The sequence below is a fragment of the Micropterus dolomieu genome, linkage group LG02 (assembly GCF_021292245.1).
Source record: "Micropterus dolomieu isolate WLL.071019.BEF.003 ecotype Adirondacks linkage group LG02, ASM2129224v1, whole genome shotgun sequence".
In the NCBI taxonomy this organism is placed as follows: Eukaryota; Metazoa; Chordata; class Actinopteri; order Centrarchiformes; family Centrarchidae; genus Micropterus; species Micropterus dolomieu.
In genome coordinates this window covers 11330657-11350194 of record NC_060151.1, presented here as the reverse complement: position 1 = coordinate 11350194, position 19538 = coordinate 11330657, and the positions used below count along the sequence as shown (strand labels likewise).

Below are 19538 nucleotides of genomic sequence, written 5' to 3'. Positions count from 1 at the left end.
GGGAAATATAATGTAATTTTTACAATGACATGTAAGAAAGCCCCCCCTGAACTGTTCTTTCTCCTGCTTTAGGGGGGTCCAAGCCTTAATTAGGGGGGTCAGACCCCCCAATCTCCCCTATAATTCAAACCATGCCCTCCACTCAATGGTCAGATGAGTCAGTTGTCAGTGTTAGGAAACGTCTTGAAAATATTATACTGCTTCACACTTTGCAAAGAAGACGTGCTGCTGTCAGACAAGTGAGCAAAATATTCAGCATGTACAACTACATGTTAACCATCAACATGCTAAACCGAAGACATGTTCGGCAGTGTTGGGCAAGTTACTCAGAAATAGTAATAAGTTACTAGTTACTTATTAGTCCTTAAAAAATTAATAATATTATTTCACTTATTACTGGGTGATAAAGTAACTAGTTACGTTAATTGTTATGTAAAGCAGTCTCACCTGACTTTTTAAATAATATCAAATTCATAACAGCAGCAAGGAGTATGGTTTTTTACAAAACATCGCGTCTCTTAACGCCATATATAAAAAAATATTTTAAAAAATAAAGCAAGTAAATCCCAACTTTTGAAGATTATTTCCTGTGGCGGGAATCCAATGGTCGAGATTGTAGGCATGGGGCAAATTACAGAGGAGCTTGGTTCTTCTTAACAAGACGGTAGACCCACCCATCCGCGGATATAACTCTGCACATCACTAGAACCCACCTATGCAGGCACATCTTACTATCAGAATGATGTGCCCATTAAATAGCAGTGAAAGTAACTCAAAAGTAGTGTAAACCATTACATTTCAGAGACAGCAATATTGTTATATAACTAATTACTCTCAAATGACAGTAACTAGTAATCTATGATATAATACATTTTGGAAGTAACTTGCCCAACACTGCTGAAGAGGCAACACATAAGGGAGTAAATTTCCCACCCTACTTATTTCACTTCCTACACCACCTGACATTGTACTCATTTGGAAGAAATTAACTTTAATGTATATACTGGGCAGTAAGCATTAGTTGTTACAGAGGGTTTCTCAAGGACCATGAATCAGGAAATCTAATTACCTAAATAGCATAACCTGACTAGAAATGACTGACTGTGCAGATGTTCAACCTCAGGCAGGCATGCATGACTGTGTGGCACTGAAAGTAACTATCGTCAACAGCCAAATACACAGAAGCTGATGAGTAAAACAGCTGCACCTCAACATTTGGCCACACTGGTGCCGTGGCTCTAGGGATGACAGTGTTGGTTTGTTGGACAGTTTTGTCCAGAGCAATATAGTTCAAGCCAAGCCCAACCGGAAATACTATCGAGGAGGTGCTTATTGTGAACGTTTTTGTTTTTTAAGTAAACCCGTATATTAATTTAATTTCAGTTAGGTATCGATGTGCTCTTTGACTTTGGAAGTAACACTTGGTTGCTACAGTAGGTAGTAAGTTAGTTAGTCTGGTGTGCTATTATGCAGTGACAGCATACAAGCACAGATTGTACGCTGCACAGATTCCTTGCACTTGCAGGCAAGTGGAAAAATCCAAAGCTTGATAGTGGTGCCCTGTCATATTTGCAAAGACTATGATTGGACAAACATATCCTCTAAGGACATACATGGTCCCAGATAATCTTAATGATTTTGGTGATCCCTTAACTTTTTTTAAACTTCTAAAACTGTTGATATGCCCTGACCTCTACAACATATGGGTACTTCAAGATGAGAATATGAATAAATAATATGCATAAATATTCTGAGCCAGAAGGTGACTCATGCGTGAAGGATTTGGTGATGTCTTTTATAAAAGGGTGTTTAGCTCCGTTGCTTCTGTGTTTCTACAGTGTTTGTATGTGTGCGTGTGTGCGTGGGTGTGTGTGTGTGTGTCCGTGTGCATGTCCATTTCTTTTCACCTGTTCCAAGGTCCCTGTATCGTATTGTTATACTTATATAAAATGGGAAAATTTCCTCTGTAATTGACCGTGCTTTTTGATTCAAACCATTTCATTATATGAGAATTTTAAAAAGCTGAATTCTTTCAGAAAAATCTATAGAAAGCTGCAGAAACACTGTTTTCACCAAAGCAACCCTGAAATGTCATGGGAGAATGGAAGTCGGGTTTGTTAGTCCACAGGTTCCTTATAATCAAGGTACAAATATGCAGAGGATAAGCCTTGAAATGTTGTTAATACAAATACACACACAAACAATAAACCGACATGCCTGAACCATCGGTTGGCCTGGTATGTTTTATCCTGTTAAGCATCCCCCTCTAGTGTTGCCCCATTAGAATGCAATGGCAGTTAAACAAAGTGTGAAGTGCAGCATGCCCATTTGAGATCAGACTGTATTCTTTCATTTGCCTGTCTGTCCATTTGTCTATCAGACAAGACATATCACATGTGACCAGTCTTTCTACAGTCTACAGTTGCCTGGTGAAAGTGAAAAAGTGCTTTGTGTCAGTGAGAGTGTGTAACTAAAAACCTCTAATATTTATTTAGGTAGGGTTCTGGGTTATAAGGAGGTAATATGATCATATTGGATGATTATGCTAAACCACAGATCAATTTGTAATAAACTGTCTATTCCTTCTAATTGACTAAACTATGGTTCATTGCAGGAAACGTCCCAGGAAAACCTAAGACACGATAGGGACAACAGGCATTTCTAAGATTGAGTTATTCGTTTGATTTTCTGTGTGATCTATTTGCAGTTCATCCATGCACTTGTAAACATAATTATATTCTAACTATGCCATAATCAAATTCAACTCACTGCAAGTTAGTAACTCGAGAAGAACTTTTGCAACCTGAATTTGCAGAAAACCATGAAAGCAGTGCTTGTATCATTCCTGGGGACAAAGATCTCCATAATGGTTCCTGGACTCTTCTGGAAAGGGTGACAGGAATCAAGGTAGCAAGTCAGTGTAATATACTTACACTTAAAGGAATAGTTAAAAAATTTGGGAAAATATGCTTATTTTCATTCTTGCAGAGAGCAAGATGAGACGATTGATGCCACTAAATATAAAGCTGGGGCCAGTAGCATAGCTTAACTTAGCGCCAGCAGCATCACATGATTATGATTGGCCCTGCTGCAAATACTTCTCTTGTGTCCCCCACCCCAAAAAGCAAGCTTGTGTACACACAGGCGTACAGACACACAACGACTCCACGCAGTTGCAAACCTGCTGCCTTTGATCAGCAACACAGACAGCGACCGAAGTGCCAAATCTATCAACGCAAATCTTACAGCATGCCCTGGACTCCAAGCACCAAAGCCTGCTGTCTTCGACTATCAAACAACCAAAATAGCTTTAGCCAGGCTGCAGTGACAAACAACACGAAGTAGCTTACACAGTATGTCAATAACCACAGAACAAATAGCGATCGATAAAAGCACAGTCCTTATGCCATCACAGTATGTACGAATTCACATCTGATCACAATCCACGCAAACATATCCATATCTCAAAATAAATCACCTCTAAAGCTAATTTATTAACACGTTATACCTAATTTCTTTAATCCATATAAAAACTGAATTGTTGCGAATTTACAATTGGTTATGTGTTGGACTATATCTTGGTGGGGGCAATAACTTTCTGGAGTTGGTTACCTGGCCTTGTTTCCAGTCTGTAAGCTAAGCTTAGCTGACTAGCTACTGGCAGTGGCGCCCACAGAAAATTTTCCTTGGGGTGACCAGATGGGGCCACTGAAATTCATGGGGTGGCACACTAAACCAACAGCCATAACTGAATTTCAGGAATTCTACTATGCAGTATATAGACTAGTTGAATACTACATAAAAATATGAGTTAAGGAATCTCAGACTGAATTACTTAATGGTTTCTGATTTTACAGTTAAAATTGTCTAATGTCCCTAGACTACAACCAGTTCAGTTAACATTCCATAAAAATCCTTATTAATGTTTTATCTGTATGTGTTAGGCAAATAATTGTTCTTTAAACAGGCTAGTTGACCTTTTCCTTAAAAAGACAAATACAGCCATCACGGGATGGGGCGCGGTCATGGACGGCCACTTCGCGAGAGGCTCCTGGGAGGAGCATCATTTCTCTTGGCACATAAATTGCCTGGAAATGTTGGCGGTTTTCAGAGCTCTGAGGAGTTTTCTGCCCGCCCTCCGCGGTCGCCACATACTTGTCAGAACCGACAATACGGCAGTGGTGGCCTATTTGAATCACCAGGGGGGTCTGCGCCCATTATACAAACTGGCACATCAGATCCTCCTGTGGTCCCAGTGGAGACTGCTGTCCCTCAGAGCGATGTACATCCCTGGGACCCAGAATCAAGGAGCAGACCTGCTGTCGAGGCAGGGGCTGAGGCCCGGGGAATGGAGACTCCACCCCGAGGTGGTGGTTTCGGCGCGGCCTAAGTGGGTATCTCGTTCCCATAGTGTCCCATAGTGTCGTCACCGACGCAGTTCGAGTTCCCTCGAAGGGGAACGTCTCGGGTTACGTATGTAACCCTTGTTCCCCGAGAAGGGGAACGAGACACTGCGTCGGTCCGCCACACCTCACCCCGCCTGGAGTGCCTTGCTTCATAGAAAGGGCTAATGTGTCCTATCTGCAGGCGTGCTTATATACCCCCTCCGGTTACGCCGTCACACGCTACCGTTCTAGTAACACCAATAGGATTGGAGTAGTTTCATTCATAGTTCAGCCCTGCCACCCCCAGAGGCGTTCCCATAGTGTCGTCACCGACGCAGTGTCTCGTTCCCCTTCTCGGGGAACAAGGGTTACATACGTAACCCGAGACGTTCTGTACACATAGGCCTACAGTAGGATTGCAGAACTTGCCCTACGCATGTATGCAAGCTGTGTGTGTGACGAGGCTACACATTTCAGCTTATGTAAGGTGTTTTGTGTTGTAGTTGTTTGTTGCACATTTTAATGCTTTGATGATGATTTACTTGATTATTTTAATGTATTTTCAGTCATTTTGAGGTTTGGACTGACAAAATAAGCATTGTGCAGGTGTCACTTAGGGTTCTGGGTAACTAATACAAAATAGTTCAACCTCAACCAACTGCATTAATGCATGATGAGTAATAATCTAATGATATAATACATAATAGTATACAGTCATATGGGACATTTTTCTTTCTGCTTTGAGTAGGCTACTTTATTTTATTTTATTTTGGCTACTTCTACATTTTTCAGCTCATAGCCTACTTACATACTTTTACTTAACTTTTTCAATGCAGTAGGCTTACTTGCAGAGTATGTTTACAGTGAGGTATTGGTACTTTCATTTATTTTTTAAAGGATCTGTATAGGCCTAAGTTACTTTGGTCTCTACAGGCTACAAAAGCCAAAGCTTCTGGTTGCAAAGAGGTTGGAGAGTTTTTGACTGCATCAATAATAATTTAGCACTTATTTGGCTATACTCCCCAACATCAGCCGCTCTCTCTATCTTTGATCACAGGCAAGTGTCCAGGAATCATAAAATCAAAATGCTTAAAAAAAAACTACAGTTACCGCATCCATCGGGTCTTCCAACTTCAACTCCATATGTCCACACCACGCGCATCCATGTTGCCTGGTACCGAACGTGCTTTCAGCGGGATCACAGAGTTTACCCGGAAACAACACATTTTAATTTCTGATCGGCTAAACGGCGCTGGCATTTAGTAGACTACAGAGAAAGCTTTGAACTCGGCACAAAATGATCGTCCACTACTTGAATATAGTGGGACAACTTCGAGGACGTTATCTATTAACTTCTCAGAGTGAAAAATACAAGGTGTGGCGTGTGAGCGTGTGAACTCGCTGAAATGCGTGTCTCACGGTGAATGCGTGACTACTAACTTTCTCTGTACATTAATTAAATTACACTGCTCTTTCTTCTGCAGCTTGTCCCTACCTCCACAGAAAACACACACATTCGACACAACACCGGTGTACTCCAGAGCCCTGTAAAGAGAGAGTAGCGTCAGCGGGGGTCCAGAATGCTTGACCGTCAAGTGGTTCATGGAGACCGCACTTTCCTGGAAGTCTTAGGTGGGCAATTGAAAATGGACAGCTGACTATCATTGATTGTCATGTATTAATTTAATAAATCTCCAATAAACTCAGAAAACAGCATGTTAAGTGGTTTGTGCCTGTGTACTGTCTTACAATAGTCTACAGCATGGTTTATTGTGCTGTGTGGAGATGCTGCTGCAGTCGGTCAGAAAAAGGAGTATGAATATGTGGTTTCCCAGCTGACATGGAGAGGAGGAAAAAATTATTGACTCAAGTCAACAGGAGCAACCTTACAATCACTAAAGAGACTAACAACAAAAAAATATGTGAGGTACTTTTTCCACGAAGAAAGAACACATAACTGGCTTAATGTTTGGTTTATTAAAAACATTACTGCAGACAATCTTCAGGCTCCACTGAATCCCCTGTGATTCTTGTGCTGAGAGAGGGAGAACAAGAGAGAGAGAAAGGGTTAGACAAACAGCTTTTGCTGCTGATGTTGACATCAGTTACTAGATAGTTTGTTAGTTAGTGAATTTTTTAACTTTTTCAAACAGTTCTCACACACAGAAACTTTGATGATGATGTGATATGAATTTGTACAAAGTATGTGGTGCATTCAGCCACTATGATGTATTAATGTGGGTAAATAAACCTGAATTGTTGTGTGGAAAATAAGTTCATAAGTCTACTGCTCTAATACAATTAATGTTTACTATGAAGATTGTTTTTATAATATGCTAGTATACTACTTTTAATGTTAGGGGTAAATCCTCACCAGCCCCCGCCCACCCCAAAAAAATTAATAAATAATGTTTTGAAATATTTTATTCATATATGCACCACTAATATATTTAAATAAAATTAAATACCACCCCCACAAAAAATACGTATTTTGAAATAAATTAATAGGCCCCTGTTTATATTGTGTGCTGCTAACTTTATGCATTGCCAGTCTCATAATTAGTTAACATGTTTTAATGCACATATTAACTTCATTCAGTTGTGCTAATAATATATAATCTCAATTTTTACAGGTCTTTCCTTTCAAACGTGCATCCCAGATAGCATTTTCTATTGCAGCTCCGCTGCTATTCAGACGCTCCATGATCCACCATTGCTGTGAAAAACTGGGGCGAGTTCAATCTCAAAAAGTATTGCACCGGTTTGCAACGTTTTCTGATTGAACGACTTATTTCCTTGCAACGTTGCGCAACGTTCTGCAACGGTCTTCGAGGTGGTCCCCTGCCTACTGGTTACTTATCTTACTCTTGGCAAGTTAGATCAGAGAATTTTCCACAATTATTCCTTTTTGTCACTGCGTGCGCATTCAGTGTGATTGGATGTATGTGTGATAAAGTGTGAATCTGTTTGTGGCAAAAATAAATACCCCCCCCCCACACACACACACACATTTGCACTTAAAGCACTAGAAATTTAATCTCTTACTTTGTATTAATTTGTATTCTGCTCAAAGATGGGAGACGTCAAGGCACAGATGAAGTTCAAACACTAGCAACATTAGTGATAAAATCACACTAACCACTAACCAAGACACAAAGAATCGATCCGATTTATCTTCAAGTTATTTCCTGCAGTTACATCTGCTGTTTTGCAAATAGTTGCATCTGCTGTCCAGCCTGCTCATTCAGCAGGAGTGATATATTTGAGCAATATCAACAAGCTTTACCAACCTTATTATTATTATTATTTATTATTAACTCTCCAAAGATCAGCTTTTAATTGTTGTTTTTATTCCAGACTCCAGAGCACTTACAATTGTACTGTAGTACTATTATTATCATTTTAATAAGTTTGTTATTATCATTATGGACCGATTTTGCTGCAGGTCATTCTGTAGTAACACATAGGTATGAAGATAATTAGTCTTATTTACAGCAAATATTACTAGTAGGGTATCAAGAGCTGTCAGCTGAAGAAGTCTGCTCTCTTCACTTTTACCTGAAAGATGTATCTGGCTACTGAGGCTATTCTAGGATTAAAAAAAATCACCCTGTATTTCTCTTTTACAGCGTTTTGTTCTTGTTTTTACAGAGTTTAGGTTCATTCACTCCATCAACCTTAGCCTGGAGACTTTTCCATCACATGCTTTCTTTTAAGATAGCACATATAGTTATTCTCAGTGCTTCTCAAATGGTCAAATTCTTTCCCCTGTAACCATTAGTTTATTAGTTTTCATTGGATATCAAACAAAATCGCCTTTTTCTATGCCTGTCATAGTTTCTTATCTATGTTTTTGTCACTATTTGCTGCTATTAAAACTTATTAGACAGCTACTTTCAGTGTCAGTGTGCCCAAGTCTATTTATTTAGGGTGGAATTATTCTTTTTAAGATATTTTGTCTATGCTGGAATCTGTACACACACACACACACACAGAGAGAATAATAATGTTAAACTGTTTTTATTAGGCTTCAAATTAGACAAAACATTTCACTTTCATTTTTCAGAATAGAAAGTCATACATACATACTCACACAGAGATGCCTTTGTGAACATAGCAGCCTTCAGAACTGAGCGTAATGCTTACAAGGTATTTATTCTAAATCAATCCAAGAACATACACGCGCACACACACACACACCCCACACACACACACACGTGACTTCATTGTACATTCATCAGTGTGTGCTTTTTACCTTAAAACACACACACACTCACATACTGTACTTATAGGTTTGCCTGTGCATATATCCACAGGGATTCAACCAGATATCAAAGGTGCAATTAAAAATATTAGATTTTAGGAGATAAGAATTGATTTCATATTTGCCTAAATGTGCCACTGTACTATTTTTTCATAATTATTATTACTATTTGACATGCACAGTTTTTGCATGTAACCAGCAGGGATCAGCTCTTTTTAGTTTTGGTTTTAGATTTTTGGTTACTTTATTTTACAAAGGTAAACTGATCCAAAATCCACAGCGAAACCAGGATGGAGGGGCTCAGTAAAAGTTGTACAGACGGTGTACAGGTGGCTCAGTGCATCAGGAAAGACCCGAAAAAAGGACAAAATACCTGCTGGCCAGTCCAGATACACTCCAAGCGTACTACTGGATGTAGCACAGTCAATTAACTCCAGACAAGAATTGTTATGATAAAAGTGCCCCTCATGAAACCAGCACCAAGACTTTTCATTTTTTCCCAGAGAAAATTCAGATGAACAGTCTCCCACCCTGTTGATACTTTTATATGCCACTCCAACATCAACTGATTCAATTTCAACCTCCCAGTAATGGCGACTGGTCAGACTTTCTTTACACAGTACTTGAAAGCAGTCAAATCTGTCTGGATTATAAGGATATGGTTGCTTCTCATGAACAAATGTTGCCCTTTTGTTGTCATCTGTCAAAATTAGTTCCACACCTGCTGTGTTGGGGTCCAGCGTCAGATCACAGGCATCTGCAATCCAGACAGAAGAAACAATGAATGAGTGGAGAATGGAGATAATATTGCTGTGTGAGTGTGGTTCTTGATCTCTGATCATTTTAGTACAATGTTGTATCATCAAATTAGAGATATGTTACATCTCGGAATAATATGAACATGTTCTGTCATCAACCTTAAAACAATGATGTTAGTATGCATGTGACCAAACTATTAATTTTGGCATGCTGTTCAAGTGGTTGCATTAGTTCTTTATTTGTGATACTTGTGTAAAGTTAAATGCTGCAACTCCAGTGCAGAAGGAATGTAGATGAGTTTGTAAGGGATGTTCAGTATCTGATTATCTCTGTAGAGTCACATTTCTATGGAAGAAGAGTCACTGTGGTATGTGGCCGTTGCCTGAACTTGATAGTACATAGTCCTGAAACAGAAAATAGCTCTCAAAGCAGAGTGGCATTCTTACATTGTCTCAGAAGCTTCAAGTCAAACCAGCATTCATCATTTTGGTCCACACTGAGAGGGATAGCAGGTGAAAACATCAAGTATGTTGTCACATATGCACTTCAAATCAAAACAAATGAAGTGAATCTTGCAAATTAATCTTGTAATAATGATAGAATTGTGTTAGTTAGATAGCCTGTTTGAGCATACTTAAGTTTCTCCAGACTGTAGCGTGAATCCTTCTGTATTTCAGTCAGAAGCTTGACTCCTTGATCACCCAGGTGATTAAAGCTCAGGTCCAGCTCCCAGAGGCTGCAGTGGTCAGACCTCAGAGCCGAGGCCAGGGCAGCACATCCTTCTCCTGTCACTTTACAGAAGGACAGCCTACAGAAATGAAACATCTGACATTTCAGTCGTGTGTTACATACCTTATCAGTAATAATTTTCACTTGTTCTGAAGTTTACTTAGTCATCAGGCTTTCCTTTAGAATTGTTTGATATACATCACCAAACATCACACAAGTTTACACCTTCAGAGCAGAAGGCAGACCGAAAAAAGCAGAAGCAAAAGCAAAGAACTCTTACCCTTAAAGGATAATGCTAGCATCATTATAATGTATCAAATTATGTAATATTATTGTTTTTAAATAATCAAATCAAGTTTTATTGTCACATACACAATCATATACAGTATAATGTATAGAAATTATTATGCCTAGCTCCAGAACACAACCAACGAATAGACATACAGACAGACGGGTTCAATGAAAGTCAATGAATGAAACAATGAACTATATAATCAGAATGAATGAATGCATTTTTCAGAAACATTAAGCAATATAACCTGGACATAACATTATATGCTATACATATGATTATGACAGTGACATATGGCGGGTGGATGAATTAAAAATTATATGCTTGTGTGAAGTCACTGGTTCAAGACCCAAGTTAGTTACAGCTTTTTGAAGGGAGCCTGATCTTATGGGTCCACTTCAAAAGAATAGCTCATCGTTGTTTTTGTTTCTTTTCTTTGTTAGCGGGCAAGTTTATCTGTGAAATAATCACTAGGATAATGATAGGGTAAGACTTGGATCAGACTGAAGTGTGTGAATTAGGTTTATCAGCGCTAAACTGCTGGTACTAGCAGACCTAATGTCAATAATCTGCATCATAAACATTACACAAGGTGACTTCATATGCCTCTGCTTTGTCAGTGAATTTACTACTTGAATTTACCCTCTGAATGAAATGTGTTATTCTGGATGGAGTTGAGTCCCAGGTCTTCAGTAGTGTTCAACACAGAGTTGCAGCCCACAAAGGGCATTTTTGAACACAATTCCCCCTCGTGATGTCCAGTGGGCCAAGGCATGCTGGATGAGATGGTCCAGGGTCAGAGGTAGTGAGGTGGCGGTGAAGTCTTTGACAAACCTCTCAAAGCAATTCATCACCACGAAGATCAGAGCTACCAGTCAATAGAAATTTGGGCATCTGGGATGAGCTTTCTTTGGAACCACTGTCAACAGCTTAAGCATGTGGGAATAATGGACTGGACCAGGGAGAAGTTGAAGATCTCCATGAACAGAGTCAGAGAACACACCCAGAGATTCTGTCCAGTCCTGACGTCTTCACGTCGTGCACTAAGACAGTGACAAGCTTCTCAACGGTGGGGTCTTCCACCCTAAATACAAACCTTGAGGGCTGCTTGTTGAAGCATGTATAGATTTGAGCTCTTTGGGCAGAGAGAAATCCACACTCACAGTCCTAGAAGAGGTTGTGCTCTGTAGTCCCTGCCACAAATGTGTGAAATCAGTCTGTTTGAATTGTGATTCTAGTTTTGTCCCGCATAGCTTGGCCTCCTTCACTGCTCTATGAATTTTATGTGATGCAATTTAATCATGTTCCCAGGAGCAACCACTGTGGTATTTGCATCTGTGAGGGCTTTCAAAGCGTCACGGTTGATGTGATCCACCCTTAAACTCTGATTTGGAAAGGTCCTGATGATCCTCTTAATGAACAATTTCCAGTAATTTCCCAATAAATCCCAAAACAGAGTACATAACACATTAATGTAATGTAATGTAATTGTCAAGCTGCATTATGACATGTCCCAATCTGTGTCATTCAGAGCGTCCTGCAGAGCGACCTCTGATTGGTTAGTCCAGCACATGACTTTCCTCTGAATTGAAACTTCCTGTCATTTTGGTGTCCATTGTTTGTATTTTGGCAAGAGAAATTTGGCAGCATGGTCTGATGGAGCATGTGATGTGTTGCAGAACATTTGGAAACACAGAGCTGTTGAAATTCCCGACCACGACGAAGGCAGCAGTAGCTATTGTTTCCCTCTGTGCCTTCTTCGCGTATGTAGACCAGCATATTATTTGTTGTTGTCCATTCTTAGACAACAAGATGGAACGCAACTAACGCAACTGTCCGTGCGCTTAGATCGTTAACATTGGCCCTATGCTAACCATCTAAGCGCACAGCATTATGTTGCGAATAAACAGGGTTGACAAAACATACAATTCAACAACATCTAAAATGCCCATGATGTTGAATCAACACACTTTGAATCCAACAGCAGTTTCAAAAAGTTGAACCTTGTAAAATCCACAAGTCTCTATAAAACTCACTGACCTTAATGTTTTTAAACCACAGTGTGGATTCATCAGTGCATCACAGAGCGCCCTCACTCCTGAGTCATGCAAGACATTGTAGCTCAGGTCCAGCACAGTCAGGGGTGAAGGTTTGGAGCCAAGTGCTGAGGACACCATCTTACAACTTTTGTCCGTGAGTCTGTTGTGACTGACACTGAAACACAAATTAATAGAATTTAATTGCTTAATGTTATAAAAAACATTTGAAAAATATTTATATATGAAAAAACATTACATTATCATTTAATAGCATTTAGTTTTTTATTATCTATATACAGTATATATTGTATAATCAGTGTTGGGAAGGTTTCTTTGGAAATGTAATAGGTTACCGACATTACAGAAGTTACCCTATTTAAAATGTAATAGTAGTGTAATTATTTCACTTACTTTATCAAAGTAATGCAACTTACATTACATTTACTTATTTGCTAATTCTTAATTTATAATTAACTATTTTCAAAGACAGCTTGATTGACAATTTAACTGGCAGGTGGCGCTGCAAATTCAAACCAATTAAAAGCATCAGTATAACATCAAACCTTCGTAAAGGGCTGTGGCTGGAAATGGCAAAGGAAGACATTGTGCACATGAAAAACATGCAAAACAACAAAATGAATGTTTTCAACAAATAGCCTAGCTTTTTACAGAAAATATTCAGATGTAACCCCGAATGCAATCATGACCAACTGTTATTTAATTACACATTTTTCCAGTAACTGTAACTGATTACAGTTACATTTATTTGTAATTATATGTAATTAGTTACTCTGCAGCACTGACTGTTCCACTTACATTCCCTGAGTTGATTAAATTAACCTTGTCAAAAATGATCTTGCCTATTTGCATACTTCCAAACATGTATTTTGGTACGTTCTTCTATTTTAAATAAAGTTGCAGCTGTAATTAAGAATTGTAAGATTTTTTTTTTAATTGCAGTGCAATGTAATGTGGTCTTTTACCTCAATATTTCCAGTGTACAGTTTGTGCTCATCAGCCCTGTACAGAGGATCTCCATTTCGGAGTCTTTCAAATTGGTGTAACTCAGTTGCAACTCTCGCAGGTAACTTGGTTTGGATGTGAGGGCTGTCACCAACTCCTTACATATTTCTGCAGTCCCAGGATTTCGGTTAAGTCTTTTGGTACAATGATGATAAAAAATTACATTAAATTAGAAATGTATTAATAGATCATACTGTTATACTGTCCAGACTTTACCAAACACACTTAAGATCCAAAACACTAAGCTGACAGCAGCTAGAGTCTACATTGAGGTGTGCAAACTATGTCACATTTGATTCGGTGTTAATAAGGTACATGTTGCTTACACTAAAAGAGATTTAACAAAAATAATACATCTATCAAGAAGTTTTCATCCAAAGACAACCGGACTGGCTGTTAGCAGGACAGCTATTTCTATAATGTAGGTGATAGTCTTTTTTGAACACATACATAATTTCTGCTGTATGACATAGCCAACTAATCAGGTGGAGAGCCTTTTATTCACATTTCATACTTCATTGATTTGGGGAATAACATGACTGTGACTTACCTGAGCTTCTCCAGTTTAGGGCTGCCAAGCCCAACAGAAACCACAGAGCATATGGAGTCTTCCAGTATGTTGCCACTCAGCTCCAGTTCTCTTAGATTTGAGATGACTGATATGATAGCTGATGCCAATCTTTCACACTCTGGTTGTGAGGGTCCCTTACCTGAGAGACTACAAACACAGAAGACAAAAACAAGTTAAAATTGTTGCATGACTGCATGTATAAAACTGTTGATATATTTCAGTCTGGACAAAAGTGGGGAACTGACCAGCTGACAGATCGACAGACCAACCAACATTGCCATCCCTAATTATCCCTATTCACACCAAATCAGACGTGGCAGCAAAGAGCGAGTATATTTGTACTTTAGTATATAAACACTGTGAAACAATCAAAAAATAATGTTTTATTTCTCTGATTCACCAGCTTTCTCACTACCACCATCTCTTTATTCATTCTCTAGCTCGCTCAATCACTGTAGCTTTCTCTCTCTACACAAACCAAATTAATCTTCTTGGTATCACTATTTTTCAGCACAGACTGCAAGCCAAATGCAGACGTTGAAGTTGGGTGCACAAAATAAACCATGCGAGGATACAAGTGGGGGAGTATCATCATTTGGTGCGTGAACTCTGCTCGAACAGCGCCCGGTTTCAGCAATATTTCAGGACTGTGCAGCAGTTTGACCAGTCTGATCACCAGCTTATGCGATTGTCGGCTACTGCTTTGTTTCCTGGCATTCCCTGCAGTAACGACCGCTGCAGCCTAAATGCACTGGTATTTTTGCACACCTTATTTGGTGTGAATACATCCTAAGGCCATGCTGCCAGCATGACAAAGAAGTTGGCGACACTGACTGAAAGCGGATGCAGTGGTTAAAAGATGTCCCTGTTTGTTGGGGCTCATGTTAGCTGGCTGAGGGCAGATTATGCTATTTTTAGTGTATTAAACCTTTAAGATGAGCCCACTTGAAATACATAACTTGAAATATATTTCTCTTTTTATGGATTTCACTTCTTATACAAATGCATAAATAGAAGGTACTAAGAACAGAAAAGAAAAGAAATACAAAATAATAGGTTTACTAACCTCAGAGCTTCTAGTTTACACTGAGAGTTCAGTCCATCAGTCAAGATCTTTGTACCTTTGTCATAAAAAATATTATTTATCAGGTGCAGTTCAGTGAGCACTGAGTTTGGCATTCGAAGAGCTGAGGAGATTGTTTCACAAAGCCACACATCGAGAGACACCCCTGAGATTCTGCATAAATGAAAAAAGACAATCATGCAAGATCAGATTTAGATGCATACATTTCATTAGCCACTATGCTGCCAAATGTGAACTGTGTATTTGTGCAATATTCAAAACATGGCATATCATTTATGTGAAGTAACTGCCAATAAAATGATTGCTATGCAGATATACCGGGTATACAGTTTCAGTAACCAACTCACGTTGCTTTTCTGCTGTTCCTCACAGCTGGGACAAGCCTAAAAACACCTTTTGCTGACGGTCTGTATTTCTTCAGGTTGAATTCATCTAGAGGCGTATTTGACATTAGAATGGAGTCGGCCAGAGCTGAGCACTGAACAGGGGTGAGCTGTTTTTCTGGGCAGTGATTTTGTTTCAGATACTGCTGCACAGTATCATGTAGGGAACTGTCTTTCAGCTCAATCAGGCAGTGAACAAGGTTCAGACATCTTTCAGGTGAACAGTCCCCTAAATCAATTTCTATTAGACTAATCCTAATTTCCTTAACAACTGCAGAGTGTTCCTCTGTCTGTTGAATCAGGCCTTGAAGCAGTTCTTGTGTTGATTGTAGAGACATGCCAGTAAGGAACCTGAGGAACATGTCCAGTTCTCCTGTCTTTCTCAGAGTTGAATTAGCTATTGAAATTTCAATCAGCTCATCCAAAGGTAAATCAACTGGATCTGCATCCAATTTAGACTTGAGTTCTTCCTCAGACCCCTTTAGCAGGAAGTCCTTGAGGCTCAGAGAATCTATTTTTTTACTTGCAAAACTGCGGTACACAAAGAGAGCAGCAAAATACTCCTGGACTGTCAAATGCACAAAGCAGTAGAGTTTCTTTGTGTAGAACGCACTCTCTTCTTTGAATATCTCTGTGCACAACCCACAGTAAACTCCAGCTTGGCGCAAGTCAATGCCATAGTTTTTTAGATCATTGGCAGTAAATATGATGTTGCCTTCTTTCAATTGTTCAAATGCCATCCTGCCTAATTTAAAAATGAATTCTTCATTTGACTTGAAGATCTCCTCTGTATCTGATAAATTCAGTTTCTCATACTTTTCAGTCGCTACCTGCATTTGAATGCACAAGAAGTGTGTGTACATCTCAGTAAGAGTTGTGGGTATCATTATGTTTTCATCTTGAGTTTTGTCCTTTTTTTGCAGCAAATGTGCAAGAACCTTTGCCGCAATCCAACAGAAGATAGGTATGTGACACATAATGTATAAGCTCCGGGACATCTTAATGTTGTGAATAATTCTGTCAGCAACTGCCTCATTCTCAACTCTCTTCCTGAAGTACTGTATTTTTTGTTCATCATTAAATCCTCTGACCTCAGTCCACTGGTATATAAGCTTGCGAGGGATGCGGTGAACTGCTCCTGGTCTTGAGGTTATCCAGACAAAAGCGGAGCGAAGAAGATGTTTCCGGATGAGGTTGGTCACAATAATGTCCACTGATGATTTCTCAGTCGCATCTGTCAGCACTGTGCATTTGAAATCCAGTTGAAGTTGGCTTTCATCAAGACCATCAAAAATGAACAAAACTTTGCAGTTATCAAATATTCTTGCAACTGCTATGTTTTTAAGTTCCGGGTGGAATTTTTTTACAAGTGTCTCAAGGCTTAACTGATCACCTATAACCAGATTTAGCTCCCTGAATGGCAGCACAAAGATGAAGTCCAAGTCCTGATTGGCTCTATCATATGCCCAGTCAAGGATGAACTTCTTCACAGAGACAGTTTTTCCAATGCCAGCGATTCCCTTTGTCATCACAGTCCTTATAGCTCTCACTTCTCTTCTGTCTTGCCCAGATGACATGTTATTTTCTGGGGTACTTTTGAAGATGTCATTGCAGTTGATTTTGGCGCCCTCAGCTGTTTCACTCCTCGTCCTGTCTTCAATCTCCCAGATCTCATGCTCTTTATTGACACGTTCACTTTCCCCCTGGATAATGTGAAGCTCTGTGTAAATTTTGTCCAATGATTTCAAATCCTTATAATCTTTGTCAGTGCCTTCAAACTCATATTTAAACCTGTCCATCAGATGTTTTTTGTGCTTTGCGCGGACTTCTTCGACAACATCTTCTGCTGCAATGAAAGAGTTTATATGAAAACATAATTAAAAACCAATAAACATGTATTTCCAAAAAACATAATCAAATTATTTGAGGAGCAAAGCCATATTTTAAACTGTGTAGGGCATTTAATCTTGTTAATGTATTAAAATTGCAGCACTGATTTATCACCAATAAATCAATGTTGCAAATACCTGGGTCAATGTTTTAAGGTTGTACTACAGTATCTTAAATCTTAACACAAGTGAGTTTATTACTACAATAGCCATAACAAATTGTATATATTTAGCATGCTTTAGACAAAGTAATCTCAGCTCATCAAAAATACCTCACATACTTTCACTTATCTCTGGCTGAATGTCCTGGAGGATTCTGTAGAAGGCACATTTGGCTTTGGTAGATGTGAGGGCTGTATAGAGCGCCCTCATCTGTTCCTGGCTGGTGCTGGCAGCCATAATGTTGGCGTACATCTCATTATGGATTATTTTCTGCTCAACCATCTCATCTGCTATTGGCATCACTGAAGTAACGCTTTGAATGAGCTTAGCCCTGTTGTTGTCCACCCAGTCAGCGTCTAAAACGATAAACACATATTGGCACATGTCATCTTATTTGGGAGAGGGGTGCCCACTATAAGCATGCAGCAGAATGAATGGCCCCAAAAAAACAAGTACAGCTATTTTCTTGCGATTGCCATTTTATGGGCACCAATTGAAATCAAGATCGTGTTTGCTCCTCAAACCATTCACTTTATCCCACCTTTCTTCTCTGTGATGGCTGAAGCAGAATCATGTTGTTCAGAGAGGCACACACTGACAAAAGACAAAAACAACTATGCTTTACAGATTAACAGTTGACAGTATTAGTAATCATTATTTATGCACAACCACAGTGTACTCATGTGGCAGAGTGCTGCAAATCTCACTGCAACCCAATTTTTCAGAGGAATTTTCTTCTTCTTGCCTCCTTAAAATCTCATCCACTGGTGTCTCCTCTACGTTTCCCCCCTCCTCCTGCAGAGATAGCTTTCTTTGGAGGAGAGGAGACTTTTCTGGACTTTTCCCTGTGGTGGACACCTCGTCTATCTTTTGGTCAGGTTCCTTTTCCTTTATTTTACCCCTCCAGAGTGCAGAGCATTGGCTCCCCATGATTATGTCATTGGTATCAGCTCAGTCTGCCATTTGGAAAGAATTTAAATGTCAACAACTTCCCTTTGGTACAAGTGCTACACTTACAAACATTGCTGTCCTCAGATGGATCATAAATGTGATGCAGTATAATTTCTGATTTCTGAACTAGAAATGAAGAGTTCTTAAGGTGTTCTCTATAATATGCACAAAACTGTTCATTTGCAAATAAAAGCAATCCTTGTTTGGTCTCTATTTTTATTCTCTAGATGTCTAGGTTCTCGGTCATCCAGGTCATAGTTATCCAAGGTGGCTACAAAAAAGGGCACCAAGACCGGTTAAAAGTACCCGCTTCTCATCTGAGAAACCAATTTAGGTCTTATGTGAACTAAGAGGTCTCTCAGATGTGAAGTAGAAGTCTTTGAGTACCTTCAACCAGTCCGGTTTAGCTTATACCTGAAACTGGAAACACATCTACCCAGTACAGTATTGGAAAAGGCCACTGTTTTCATCAAAAAAGCACAGCTCAACACACCGAGAGCAAATCTGAAGAAGCCTCACGGATGAGAAACAAAATGCCTTCCCTGGATGACTATGCAAGATTGACAACTCATCTTCATTTGTTTTGGGTATATGTTTAAATATCCATGTTCACATACACAAACAGGAGCAGATACATTAAAATGTGTTGTTTTACCTTTGTGTCTGTGGTCCTGTGTTAAGCAGCAGCAAGAAATGAGAGTGTCTTTCATTTTCAGTTAGTGTGTCAAATTACAGACTGATTTTATCATATACAGGAAGCATTTGGTGGGCGGACCCAGTTTTGTGTGTGGCGGTAGTAGGTGTGTTGCTGCTGCCAAGAAAAAAATGATTTCTATGCAGTTATACGAGGTGTACAGCTAAAATAACCAACTCACTTTGCTTTGCTACTGCATTTCCCGTTGCTGCACAGAAACTCCAAAATTGTTAGATTTTCAGTTTTTTTTCTGTTAAGCGGTACAAAAGCATGTTTGTCTTTATCAAAATCCAATTCCATACCTTCTTTTTTC

At 39.3% G+C, this 19538-nt stretch overlaps 1 protein-coding gene across 1 annotated transcript; it reads right to left on the bottom strand.

Moving 5' to 3' along the window:
* Positions 1–8389: 8389 nt before the first annotated feature.
* On the bottom strand, positions 8390–19240 carry LOC123961665 (NLR family CARD domain-containing protein 3-like). Its single transcript, XM_046037216.1, has 12 exons — positions 19187–19240; positions 18326–18536; positions 18122–18174; positions 17700–17936; positions 15494–17375; positions 15129–15299; positions 14042–14209; positions 13452–13625; positions 12470–12643; positions 10043–10216; positions 9855–9904; positions 8390–9406 (listed from the first exon to the last, which is right to left on the bottom strand). Exons 2-12 carry the CDS (start codon positions 18508–18510, stop codon positions 8889–8891), a joined length of 3786 nt encoding a protein of 1261 aa, XP_045893172.1. The 5' UTR covers positions 18511–18536; positions 19187–19240; the 3' UTR covers positions 8390–8888.
* Between the last annotated feature and the right edge of the window lie 298 nt (positions 19241–19538).